Below are 14,030 nucleotides of genomic sequence, written 5' to 3' on the forward strand. Positions count from 1 at the left end.
TTACTGGGGTACATACATTTTTTTTTCTCGAAGAAAAAACAATTATATATTTGTTTACTTGAAAATAAACTCAGGACTTCAGCTGGTGACCCTATGCCTTCCATAAATGACCCTTGCCTGCCCAATTTCCACCTTTCCCTGTCCTGTCCTGTCAACATTTTTCTCCCAACCTCTGTCACCTAGCTTTGCCCTCTCAGTGACAGCAGGTTTGAGTTTGTGTGTGTGAATTAAGTAAAGGAGAGGAAAAAAGCAAAATTTTCCCTACATACACCCTTTAGATCTTTTCTCTAGCAGGCCCAGTCACTGACCTCCATGTTGCCCCTAACTCTTTTTTACTTTTTTTTTTTTCCTTCTGAGTTCTCCTGAGTTGTTCTGTCCTGCTTACCTTGGATTTCAGGAGCAACAGGTCTGATCAATAAACATCTTCATGACAAGGGACTAAAACTATTCACAAGCAACAGAGAGCTCTCAGACAGGTCACCCCATGGTGAGATCCCTATGCAACCAGGAGCAATTACCCAACACAAAAGTGAGACTGCCCCCCTAAGCGAGAGCAGTCATGATGGAAACTTGTTCCCTTCATCCCTTATAGCTTTGCAGAACCAGTCCTGAGATAATGATCAACAAGACCAAGATTACCTGCTTTGCCAAGTATGCAGATCCCCCGGCAGTGCAACCCCCCTATGCTTGCCTTTGTTCCCCCTTTTTAAAAAGCCTAAAAAATTCCTGTAGCCCCCGCTGACAGATATTAGGTCTCTGGGCCTTTTTCTGTCCTTCCTACTGCCGCCACACTGATTAAAGCTCCTTTCCTGCCTTTACCCCTGTTCGTGTCTTTTGTTGGCATTTTGGGATGGGTGGCTGAATCTAGTTGTCTGGAGTCCTGGAGCCCTAAAATTCTGCTAACATAGCTCCATTTCATCATTTGCCCCCAAAAGAAAAGTAAGGGAAGAAAGGGAAAAAGAATATAGCAACAGATGCAGAGAAGGCAAAGTTTGAGAGACAGAAGAAAGGACTGGGCTAGGAAAAGTTGGTTCTTGTCTTATCCCTGAATGGGAAATTATCTTTACTCTTACCCAAACCTTCACTCTTCCCTCTTGCCTCACTATAACTACCCTAGGCTCCTGCTGCCACTCCCAGAGGAGAAGAAAAACCCAGAAAGGACAGCACAGAAGAACAGTGGTAGCCTTCTCTTCAGATTATCAGTTATTGAGGTGGAACATTCCTTGTCCAAAGCTCTTTCTGCTCCCTGTAACTGGAGCACACAACAAAGGTCATCTAAGGCTGAAGGCCCCAGGAGAAGGAATGTGCTTGGGGGGCAGGGAGATGGGGGTCTCTAAGGTAGGATATCTAAGAGCTGATGGATGAGAAGTTAAAGCAGCTAGAGCAGAAAGGGATACACCAAGTGGGGCCTCATTTTATTACAATAGTACTGGCATGTAGACAGGGTAGCAGTATCCCCCAAAATTGTGCAGAAGAGAAGATTGAGGGACAGAAAGAAACTGATGTGTCCAAGGACCAAAAAGGGCAATGCACAGTTCTCCTGACTCCAAGAGTCCCCATTCTCTTCTTTTCCTCAACAAGGATTATTACATGACACCTACCTATTGCTTGAGTGCACTAGAAGTGGGTATCCAGACCCTTCTGATTCCAGCTTTGGGTGGCTGCTCCTGCTCCAGGATCCTTGCCCAGAACATAGGGGAAAATGAGGTTTATGCCAGTCATAAAACCAAGTTGGGGTCTGATATGGCCATGGGAGATGCTTCTGCCCAGGTTGCACAAGTAGGAGCTAAAAACAGGAGTCCCCAAGGAGCCTTCATATGTAGAGCAGCTCCAAGAACAGCTCCCCATTTTAGAACTGGAAGCAAAGGGGCTTGAGGAGCTGTTTCTTAATTCTGAGACATAATAGAAGAACCAGATTGAGCTAGGGCTCTTGTATTCCTGTTGTAAGGTGCCTGGGTACAGGTCCCAGTCTGAATAAAAACCGTGGTCAGGAGTGAAAGGGTGATTAGACTGGATGCTTCAGCTGGTTGGAAAACAGGCTGGAAGGGAAAAGGAGAGGGCATGGGGACCAGATAGGAATTGTTTTCTCTACTAGAGGTGGAAAGAGGAGGGAGAAGGAGGGAATGAGCTGGTGGGTGCTTATGAGTGTACCTGCTCTCTAAGCCACACAGGAGATGTGGGCCTGCTATAGTTCCCCAGCCCAAGGTTGACCAGTGGTTCCCAGGAATGCCAGAGTATACAGACACTTTCTTAGCCTCAGTTTACCCTTCTGGTAAGTGAGAAAAGGAAGCTGAACACATTTGTATCCAGCTCTGCATGGTTGTCAGTGAAAGATGCCTGGATCCAAAGATGCCACCCGGAGAGTGTGTTCGCGGCCTCTGGCCAGCCAGGGGTCCCCCTCCCCTTCCCGCTCCTTCTTCTCTCCCCCTCCTCCGAGCCGCCCGGCCCCCGCCCCCGCCCCCGCCCCGCCTCCGGTGTGAGATGGGGGCGGGAGGCAAGCAGAGCCGAGAGGAGCCGAGCCGCGGACGCCGCCACCTGATCCCATCTAGTTGCTACGAGGCAAGCGACCGGCACTCTTCGCTCAGGGCCCCCGGCGCCCTGGGATCGTGCAGATTTCGGGACAAGAGGCCGGTGCGAACAGGGCCAACCCCGACCTGGGTCGGAGGCCCAGGCAACCTGCGCAGCGTGAGTACTGCAGTGGCCGATCTGGGGCTAGGGGCGACCAAGGGAGTGGACCGCAGGGGATGGGGAAGAAGGGGAGGCGGGAGAGTGTCCTGGGGGCCTAGTGCCCCGGGAAGCATAAGGAGGGGCCCGCTCTACCCTCACTCTACCCGGGTGGGAAGGCGAATCTGGCCCAGATGTCCGGATCTCAGGGAGAGGTTGGGATGAAATTGAGGAATGGGAGGGGGGTAGGGGTAGGTAGTGATGGAGAAAGAAGGATGAAGGGAATTCAGAGGCAGGGATGCAGCGGGGGTGGATGACAGGGAGAGGGGGTTGGGGGGATCTGGTGCAGGCTGGAGGAAGAGAGGAAAAGGACAGAGGTGGAAAGATATTCTATCTCCTGGGCCACAATGTGCTGCCCCTCCGCTGCCCTTTCCCCTTCCTCTCTGGGGCCTTGGGTCACTTTCCCTCCTGACTGGGCTGAACCGTCCCCCAAGTCAGGAGGGAGTTGTTTCCAGGTCTTTGGGATGTCAGATCCAAGTGGTCCAGTGCAGGGCACCCATTCCTCTAAATGTATCAGTATCAACCCTGGAGCTTGGAGGGGACGGAGCAGAAAGGGCTCATTTGGAAGTGGGTGGGTATCCAGGCCAGTTTTCAAAGCTCTGGCAGGCTATACCATTTCTTCTTTGGTTCTCTGGAGAAAAGAAAGCAATTTGCAAAACTGGGCAGCAGCCTGAGGTAGATTGTTCTGACTAAAATTAGCACTGATATTCTGATGAGGTTGGCACCCTGACCTGCCTGGGATGGTGGAGGGAACCTCTCTCTCTCTCTCTCCATAAAGAAGACACCCAGGAGACTGGGGAGTCATTTGAAGCATCTGTGAGCAGGAGCCAAGGCCACTCACTGCTCTAAAGACTGGTCCAGCAGCACCACCATCCACTTGCACCCACCAGCCTCAACACCAGAAGGAAACCCAATGCGAGTGGCCCCCTGCGGCTCCCACTGCCCTGAATCCATCTCCAAAAGAGGCATCTTGCAGTGAACAGGCAGAGCCAAGGCAGGCCTCCTCCAATGTCCAAGTGGCACCCTCTCTCAGGACCTGGAATGTTTTGCCTGGCCAAGTGCCCACCCAGAGACAGGGTTCCTGCTTTCAAATACCTGAAGGTCTGTCACCGAGAAAAATGTGCCATGCGCTCTGGGAGGGCAGCACAAATCACAGCACAGCATAGGAGGGGGAGGGGCAAACTGAGGAAGATATTGGTGCCAGGATGATCCCACTGTCCCAGGAAGAACTCTGGAACTGTGGGTTGGGGGTGGGTGCTCAGGAACAGATCAGGCTGTATCTGGAGGTGATGAGCTGTCATTGACAGAAGCCAAACAGATCCTGGCACCCGTCATTGGGGGCTGGTGTCCAGGGAATTCCTACACTGATGATGTCCCATCCCCAAAAAGGCCTCAAACTGGGGTCTGGCTGGTTCCCCAGAGTTTAGATGTTGGAAGTATGGGAAGGCAGGGGGTAGAGTGGAGGGAACACCAGGTACCCCTGTCATCCTTCCTGTATGGCCAGGGAAAGGCCTGCTATAGTTCCCCATAGACTTGACCTCCTTGGCAGGCCTAGACTCCCTTGAGAAATAAGAGTGGTTTCAGTGAGTTTAGCAGAGGTAGAAATAGACTTACGCCCTCCATTTTACTCCTTCAGAAACCCCCATTTGGTCACCAAGTCCTCTAAGCAGGGATGTAACATTGAGAAGGTGTGGACCAGGGAGAGGGCCAAGAGCTCAGGCTTCCTCCTGCAGGCTTCCCCACCCAGCTGAGCCAGCCCTCCTCTGCCCCAGCAATTCCTGAAAAGTGAAAGGTAGCCTTGGGTTGCCTCTGCTGTGCCCTTGGTTGTCCTTTGTAGCTAGACCTTTCACCCCCTCAGCGCCAGGCAGATTAGTCTGTCGACAGGCTGGTGGAAGAAAGCAGGTGTTGGGGCCTGGAGAGAAGAGGAAGCGTAACCAGGACATCTTTTCACCCAAACAGGTTTAAATCTAATCCAGGATTAATGGGGGCCAGGGAGATTGGAAGCCAAGCCCAGGAACCTGGAGGTTGGTGGTAATCAAAAGGGTTTTCTCATTACCTCACCCCTCCTGGGACCCAGGTGTCCTAGATCCACACACATGCACATGCCCATAAGGCTTCAGGCTGCCCCTCCCCTTTGGAGAGGGGTGTGTGTTGAAGCTGAACCTGAACCTGAACCTGAACCTGGACACAGGCCTGTGGGGTGAGACAGAGACCCACCCTAGCCTGGGGTCAGGCATAGCTGCTGAAGCTGACTTTCCACCTGAGCTGCCAAGGGCTGCGCTGCCCTTGAGCCAAGGCATTTGGGTGGGGAAAGTAGACTGGCCAGAAATCAGGCCTTTTTCCTGCCTCCCACTCCTGCACCTCACCTGGGATGGAGGCTCACCTCCTGCTAGAGATTCTCAGCAAAGGGACAAGGAGGGGCCACTTCTATGCTCCCCATGCCCCTCTCCTCTCCCAGGCTGCCACCCTATCCCCTTTGCTGGGCACCTCCACTGCAGTCAGCTGATAGGGCCGCCTGGGTTTCAGGTGTCTGGGGATGGAATCCAAATAGGGTTCCAGGATTCAAGTCCCACTTTCCCTCGTCGATTTATTGGTCCTGAGCCATCAGGGCAGGAGCCCAGCCAGGAGGGCTCAGGGTCAGAAGTATGCAAAAATGCCAGAACCAGGGCAGGGATGGAAAAATCAGTTTTTATGGAAACAACACACTATAGTGTCTAAGGGCATATACTTTGGAGCCAGAAAGAGTAGGTTAGCATCCCAGTTCTGCTGTTACCAGCTATGTGCTCACACACAAGTGACATTACCTCTCAGAACCTCACTTTTTTCATCCTTAAAGTGGGAATAATACTTACATTAGCACTGAAGTGAGGATTAAATGAGTCTGTAATGGAGAGTGCAGGGAGTAAGCCTGCAGTACTGATCTGAGACTTAAGGAGGTGGAGATCAGTAGCTTAGTCTTTGGGGAGGTCACACACACCCCTCAGCTGAAGTAATCAAACTAGGAGTCCTGGAGAAGGGCAAAACTCAAGCTGAGACTTCTGTGTTCTGATCCACATGTTGTAGAGACAGACAAATGGCCATGAGACAAAGAAAAGTTAGGGACAGGTGGAGAGGGAGAGACAAGCGGTAAGAAGTGGCTATAGGCTGAAGAGCTGGCCACACACCAGACCCTGTAATTCCACCCAAGACTAGGTTATCTCCAACAGTAAGGAGGTCGGGTCTTGTTAACAGGAGGTAGGAATTTGATCTGCCTTGGCCTTGCTGCTCACCCCACTCACTGGAGCTCTCTTTTGCAGCAGTCCTGATAGGGCCTAGAGCCCATCTCCTCTGCCCACTGCAAACCTGTCTGCCTCCTTCTCCTGCCAGGCTTCTTGGGAACACTGGCCCTACTACCAGAGCCTCATGAGCCCCCATGAATGCCAGTGAAGGGAGACCTGGCTAATGAGGCCCTAGCTGGTCAAGGGCTGGGGACTCCACCATGCCATCCATCTTGCAGCGCCTGCAGCAGGCCACCAAGACGATGAGCCGCAGGAAAATCCTGCTGCTGGTACTGGGGTGCAGCACTGTAAGCCTTCTCATCCACCAGGGGGCGCAGCTCAGCTGGTAAGTGGGTGGGCCCCCAAAGGAGGCAAGTTCCCTCAGAGCCACATGGGTTCACACTAAGAAGGGGTTTATCAGGGATGGTGGTGCTGGCCAGTAATGCCAGCTATGCTGAGTTAGGATTGCAAGTTCAAGGCCACCCTTGGCAACTTGGCAGTACCCTGTGTCAAAAATAAAAGAACTGGGGTTTCCCTTCCCATTCTTCTACCTAACAGAAGAGTCCTTCTGTTAATCTTTACTCCTTTACTCTGAAAGTGCTTTCCATACATATCCTCTACATCCACAACTGGCCTTCACTGAAAGGACTGAGTTACTTGTTCAAAGTCATAGAGTCAGTCAGAGTTAGCTAGGATATGAATTCAGCCCAAACCCTGTGGGCACAGCATGATAGCTGAGTGCTGCCCCAGTGGACAGCACATAACTTCACTTATAAAGTGGGAGTGATGGTATGTACAACCCACTAGTCACCCTGATACAAGGTACCATGTGCTGACTGATGGGAATCCTGCCCCTGCTCCTGACTTCCTGTGAACTCAACAATTCCCTGTACCTCTCTGAACCTCAGTTTCCCATTTTCTACATGGCCTGCCCCTGAGAATGGTATGAACAGTGTGAACCAAATGATTTGCTAGTCTTATGTGTGTGTAACTGTTATCCTGAACCAAAGCAGCTACAGATAGGAAATCTCCATGGTGTTCTGTAAGCTGCTTCACACTGCCCTCATTACGTGATCTTAGGATGGCAGAGAAAAAAAAACAGGTGAGTGAATCAAAACCTGCAGGACTTTATAGGTCACTAGTCATCCCAAACACCCTCGTTTCAGGAAGGAGGAACAGAAATGAACACTTCATGAAGGGTTGGAGTATCATCTGTTTCGTAGACTGTTGCATTTCTTGAGCATAGAAGAGTGTCTGGCACACAGTAGATGCTCAAAAAAAACAAAACAAAACAAAACAAAAACGCTGAATGTATGACTAAGGCTCCAGAGATCTTAACAGAACCTATAACAAATGGCTTGCTACAAAGCCTGGTGTCCCCCACCTAAAAAGTGAGGAATCAGTTAAAGAGTAAAATGAGAAAGAAGGTAGTAAGGGGATTTAGTGATTGTCCCCAGATTCTCCTCTGGTCCTCAGTTTCTACATCTGTAAGTGGGATTCCTCAAGGATCCTGAAGGGCATTTGTCCCTTCCATTATCTATTTTTTGGAAACATTTTTTATAGTAAATGGACACAATACCTTTGTTTCATTTATTTATTTATTTTTATATTTGTTTTTTAGTTGGACACAATATCTTTATTTATTTATTTTTATTTGCTCATGAGGATCGAATCCTGGGCCTTGCATGTGCTAGGCAAACGTTCTAAGGCTGAGCCACAACCCCAGCCCCCCTTTGTTTTGTTTTTATGTGGTGCTGAGGGTCGAACCCAGTGCCTCACACCTGTGATGTGAGAACTCTACCAACTGAGCTATAACCCCAGCCCCCATTATCTATTTTTGAACAAACAAATGACCTTGAAATTTAGCAGCTGAAAACAACATTTATTCTCTCCATTTCTGTGGGTCAGGAATCCAGGTGTAGCTTACTGGGTACCTCTGGTTCAGGTCTTCCATGAATGTGCAATCAAGGCGTTAGCCAGGGCTGCTCCTCATCTGAAGGTCTGACTGGAAGAGATCCCCTTCCAAGCTCACTCAAGTGATTTGGCAGACTTCAGTTCTTCAAGCAGTCTGTTGCCACGTGTTACCTCCCTATAGGGCTGCACACAGTGTAGTAGCTTGCTTCCCCCAACATGAGTTATCCTAGAGAGCGTGGGAGGGGAAAAAAGAAAACACCACCAAGATGGAAGCCATAGCCTTTCTCTGATAGAATCTCAGAGGTGACATCCCATAGTTTCTGCCCTATTCTATTCGTTATGCGCATCGATGAGCCCAGTCACCCCAAGAGGAGAATACAGAAGGGTGTGGTTTTCAGGAGGACAGCAGGGATCATAGGGCCCAGCTTAAAGGCACCCCTGCCCCTACTGCTCCAGGGGTAAAGCCTAGGCAGCGCCCCTGGGCAGCACATCCGGGCAAGCCCTCCTCTCACATATGCCCGGGCCCTGCAGGTACCCTAAGCTATTCCCTCTGAGCTGCCCACCCCTACGGGAGTCGCCACCGCGCCCCAAGCATATGACAGTGGCCTTCCTGAAGACGCACAAAACGGCGGGCACCACAGTGCAGAACATCCTGTTCCGCTTCGCCGAGCGCCACAACCTGACCGTGGCCCTGCCGCACCCGAGCTGCGAGCACCAGTTCTGCTACCCGCGCAACTTCTCGGCGCACTTCGTGCATCCGGCCACGCGGCCGCCACACGTGCTGGCCAGCCACCTGCGCTTCGACCGCGCGGAGCTGGAGCGCCTCATGCCGCCCGGCACAGTCTACGTCACCATCCTGCGCGAGCCGGCCGCCATGTTCGAGTCGCTCTTCAGCTACTACAACCAGTACTGCCCGGCCTTCCGGCGCGTGCCCAACGCGTCGCTCGAGGCCTTCCTGCGCACACCCGAGGCCTACTACCGCGCGGGCGAGCACTTCGCCATGTTCGCGCACAACACGCTGGCCTACGACCTGGGCGGTGACAACGAGCGCAGCCCGCGCGACGACGCCGCCTACCTGGCGGGCCTGATCCGCCAGGTGGAGGAGGTCTTCTCACTCGTCATGATCGCCGAGTACTTCGACGAGTCGCTCGTGCTGCTGCGGCGCCTGCTGGCCTGGGACCTGGACGACGTGCTCTATGCCAAGCTCAACGCACGCGCTGCCAGCTCGCGCTTGGCTGCCATCCCTGAAGCGCTGGCGCGGGCCGCGCGCACCTGGAACGCCCTCGACGCCAGCCTCTACGACCACTTCAATGCCACCTTCTGGCGCCGCGTGGCACACGCCGGCCGCGCATGCGTGGAGCGCGAAGCGCGCGAGCTGCGCGAGGCCCGGCAGCGCCTGCTGCGCCGTTGCTTCGGCGATGATCCGGTGCTGCGTCCAGCCGCGCAGATCCGCACCAAGCAGCTGCAGCCATGGCAGCCCAGCCGCAAGGTGGACATCATGGGCTATGACCTGCCTGGCGGCGGGGCCGGCCCAGCCACCGAGGCCTGCCTCAAGCTGGCCATGCCCGAGGTGCAGTACTCGAACTACCTGCTGCGCAAGCAGAAGCGCCGTGGTGGTGCTCGGGCCCGGCCCGAACCCGTCCTGGACAATCCCCCACCCAGACCCATTCGAGCCATCCCCCGAAGTCCCCAGGGCTCCTGAGCTGTGAGCTGACTCCCAGAGCCTGCATCCTGCCCTGCCCTCCCAGGAGGAGGCTGCCTCCAGGTCCTGCCCCATCAGGGCCCGTTCTTTCCCAGGGGCTTGAGCCTCACACCGAACTGAGGGTGCATCTCCCCATCTGAGCCGACCTCCTCGATGTTGGCTGAGCCCCACCTTTGAGGATTTCGCTTTTAGGCCTGATGGAGCCCTGGGCCACCCTCTTCTTCCCAGCTGGTTGGTGACTTTAACAAGAGGTGTAAGGTCCGTCCCAAAGCCCTGGCCCTACTTTTTTCTGGGGGCTGGGTCCACCCCACACCTGTTTTTCCATGTAGATGAGTGCAAGCCCCAGAGTGGGGCTGAACCCCAGACAATGGCTGTGCTGTTTCTCAGTATGGCTGGGCTCTTGCTCTTCCCAGGGCTGCAGAGACCCCTATACTGTGTCTTCCAGGTTCTACCCTCCCCACAAACCTAAGCTGCTCCCAGACTCCCAGGACCAAGAGTTCCTGGGTTGGGCTTTTTGTTGGTTTGTTTTTCTCTTTTTTCTTTTTCTTTTTTTTTTTTAAATAAAACATCTTTAAAATGTGCAGGCAGTATGTTATTCATTGAAAGACAGATTCCCCATATTTGAGTATGAGACAGATATCTAGGAGGTATTGTGACTGGCCCCCATGAAGATGGGAACCTAGACTTAGTCAAGCTCCTAGTTGCCCCTCCCAAAGGCCCACAACTCTCCTCAACCCTTTGATCGACTGGGCTCACCAATACAGACCACAGCCACCTCAGTCCCTCTCATTTTTCAAATCAGTCATTTTTATTTGGCATCATTAACTGAACAGCATTTGTAACTTGAAGATGCAGGTGACCAGGACAGATAGGGTCTTTATCTTCCTGGAGCTCACCCAAGACAGTGAAATGGAAGCAAACAGTAAGGACTGTGCAGGTTAGAGCACACTGCACTGTCTTAGGAAGAACAGTGTGAAGATGCTCCTCTGGGAGAAGGATCCGTATCTGGTTTCAGGTTAGTGAATGTTTACCTCCAATTTTACCTCTCCCAGCAAGTCCCTACTCTAAGGAGGACCAATTCCTCTCCCAGTTTTCTTGAGCACAGCAAGATATCCATATCTGCTGGGCATTGTGGCATAGCCTGTAATACCAACAGCTTGAGAGGCTGAGACAGGAAGATTGCAAGTTCAAGGTCAGCTTCAGCAATTTAGCAAGACCCTTTCTCAAAACATGAAGGGGCTGGGAATTTAGCCCAGTGGTAAATTGCCCCTACGTTAAACCCATAGTATCCCCGTGCCCCACCCCACCCCCCCAAAAAATATAAGCAAATCTAGCACTTTCAAATGAAACTTCTCTTAAGACTAGCAAAGTTTCAGGACTTAACTTTCTTCAGAGCTACCTTGACATATCTGGACAAAAAATAAAAATGGTAGCTAATATGGTCCACTGTACTGTATGCCAGTCATTGTTTAAGGGCTTTCCCATGTATTAACTTAGGAGATAGACACCATGTTCCAGTTGGAAAATGAATTTTAAGTGGGCTGGGGATGTGGCTCAAGTGGTAGCAAGCTCGCCTGGCATGCGTGTGGCCCAGGTTCGATCCTCAGCACCACATACAAAAAAAAAAAAAAAAAAAAGATGTTGTGTCCGCCGATAACTAAAAAAAAAATATTGAAATTCTCTCTCTCTCTCTCCCTCTCTCACTCTCTCTTTTAAAAAAAATGAATTTTAAGTGACATCAGGGTCGCACAGCTAGAAAGTGGCCATTAGAATTTGAACCCTGACAGCATAACTTCAAAGTCTGTGCTTGTAATTGCTGTGCATGGTGCCATTTAAATAAAGTCACATGGCACAGGCTAGGCTGACTCCCAGTACCTCAAAAAAGAATGTAAAGTGAAGAACCAAGATGCCAGTATCAGCTCTTATCTTTTTTTTTTTTTTCCACAGAGAAAATAGTTGACCTGCTTGGACAATGAAGATTGCAATGGTTGGTTGGCAGGCCATATGACACTGTATCTTAGTCATAGATACAGTCTGTTGCCATAATAGATGACCTATGGCTGGGGAGTTTATAAAGAAAGAAGTTTGTTTTGACTCAGGGTTCTGAATGCTGGGAACATGGCACCAGCATCAGGTTGGGCCATATGGCAGAGGGCAAGTGGGTGCAAGCAGAAGAGAAAGAGACAAAACACAAGGAAGGGTGGCCTCACTTTAGAACTTCCTCTCACAGTAACTAAGCCAGTTCCCAAGAGCAAGAACACACACCCATGAGTGAGGTGTTTATCCATCTTAATGACCTAGTCACCTCTTAAAGTCATCATCTCCTCTCAGCATTGTTATATTGGGGACCAAATTTCAACACAAGTTTTCGAGTGGGTAAACCCCATCTGAATCATAGCACACTTCCTTGGGCTTGAAAGGGGTGATTTATATAGCACCCCACTTTTTAACAATAGAGCTCTGGAAAAGGCAATAATTAGAGCATGCAAGGCCATAATTAGTTCTCTGATGCTCAGCAGAAATAAAGAATTGTACTAGACTCAAAGTCGTGTATCCAAACACAGGTGTCCTTTGGCCCCCAAGCCTAGAAGATGTCTTTATTCCTTCTTCTGCCAGCCCTAGCCTCTGGTGACATCTCCGGCAGGAACGTCCTTCACCCTACCCTGGGTCTGCCTCGGAAACTCAAACGTGCCTTTACAATCTGCTTTGATAGGCCTCCCCTACCTTCCCAGGCTCTCGGGCAGGCAGGCATTTACATTGCCCCACTTTTGCAGCCACAATTCTGAACTCAGAAATATCTGCATTCAGAAACTTAACAGAAAGAGAGGGCTTCTTTGATGTAGGGGCAAGGACAGACCCTGAGGTGAGCAGGGGTTCTGACTCCTCAGTCCAAACCCCTCCAGATGCAACCCCGGGGAAGACCCAGCCTCTGTGGTCCCAATGCCCTGCAACAAAGCTCCACCAATGCACATCTGTTGCTGGCCCCTCTGTGCCTACCCTGCAAGGTTCTAGAGCTTTAGAACCGTGGTGATTGTGGCCCCTGCCTCAAGGAGCTCACCGCAAGGTATGAAACAGATGAAGGAGCAGCCAGTGGGAGGCAATGATTCCATGGATATGACTTTTCCTAATAATTAACCATCAGTGCTGTGAAGTTCAAACCCTGGATCTGCTACTACTGGCTACATTTGGGGGGCAGGGGTACCAAGGATTGAACTCAGGGGGACTCCACCCACAGAGACACATCCCCAGCCCTATTTTGTATTTTATTTAGAGGGTCTCACTGAGTTGAGTGTGTCACTTTTGCTGAGGCTGGCTTTGAACTTTCAATCCCCCTGCCTCAGCCTCCCGAGCCCTAGGATTATATAGGCGTGAGCCACTGCACCCATCCCTACATTTTTTTACTCAGTATTTGAGCCTGACCCAGCCAACTTCCATGAAATAAAGATCCCCCCATGGGATTCTGGGAACAGTATTTGAGATAAGGCACCTAGCACAATGTCTGGCACATAGAAGTGCCCCCAAGTTGCCACCTCTGGTTTTATCAGGGCTCCTCCAGTATTAACACATGGTAGATGTTACAGGTTGGCACATCCGTTTAAGAGTTTTCCAGCAGTTGGAAGACAGCATTTTGAGGAAGGGGTGCATTTTTCCACTTGGCCCAAAGGCATAATATGGGCCAGCAATAATCTTGATTTTTATGAATACAGAAGAATGAAAGTGCGTGGGACTGGGTACTATAGCGAACAACTTTAATCCCAGCCACTTGGGAATCTGAGGCATAAAGACCTCAAGTTTGAGTTAGGCCTCACTGTTGAGCCAAAACAAATGTTTCCTCTTTATAAACTGATTATTTCAGGTAGTTTGATTCAGTACCTTTGTTACAGAAAGTTGACATGCACACTGGGCCCTCTAGGTGGCCAGTACCAGCTTAGAAAAGGCCTTGAATGACATGCTTGGAAGTTCAGATGAGCTAATTTCATTCACTCTTGTATGTTTTTGAAATGAGGTCTTCCTATGTTGCCCAGTTTGGTTTCAAACTACTGAGCTCAAGTGATCCTTCTGCCTCTGTCTCTTGAGTGCTGGTAATACAGGTGCAAGTCACCATGCCTGGCAGGATTTCTAAGGGTCATGTCAACCAGTCAAGATTCCCAGCCCAGAGAGGATGGCCCTGAACACATCATTGAGAGAGTAACTGGAATAAGCTGAATAACGTGAACCTCTTGCCACTTCCCTGCAATCTCTGCCTATGGCATGTTGGTTTTTGCAGTACTGGGGATGGGACCCAGGGCCTGTAAATTCTAGGCAAGTGCTCTACCAACTGAGCTGCATCCCCAGCCTTTTTATATTGAGCAGGATCTCATTAAATTGCCCAGGTTGGCCTTGAACCTTCAATTCTCCTGCCTCAGACTTCCAAGTAGCTGAGATCACAGGCA

At 50.9% G+C, this 14,030-nt stretch overlaps 1 protein-coding gene across 1 annotated transcript; it reads left to right on the forward strand.

Annotated features, from left to right (window-relative positions):
* The first annotated feature begins 6,202 nt into the window (after positions 1-6,202).
* On the forward strand, positions 6,203-9,597 carry Gal3st3 (galactose-3-O-sulfotransferase 3). Its single transcript, XM_026396663.2, has 2 exons — positions 6,203-6,327; positions 8,427-9,597. Exons 1-2 carry the CDS (start codon positions 6,203-6,205, stop codon positions 9,595-9,597), a joined length of 1,296 nt encoding a protein of 431 aa, XP_026252448.1.
* Positions 9,598-14,030: the final 4,433 nt, after the last annotated feature.

This window comes from Urocitellus parryii, chromosome 4, assembly GCF_045843805.1.
Source record: "Urocitellus parryii isolate mUroPar1 chromosome 4, mUroPar1.hap1, whole genome shotgun sequence".
NCBI lineage: Eukaryota > Metazoa > Chordata > Mammalia > Rodentia > Sciuridae > Urocitellus > Urocitellus parryii.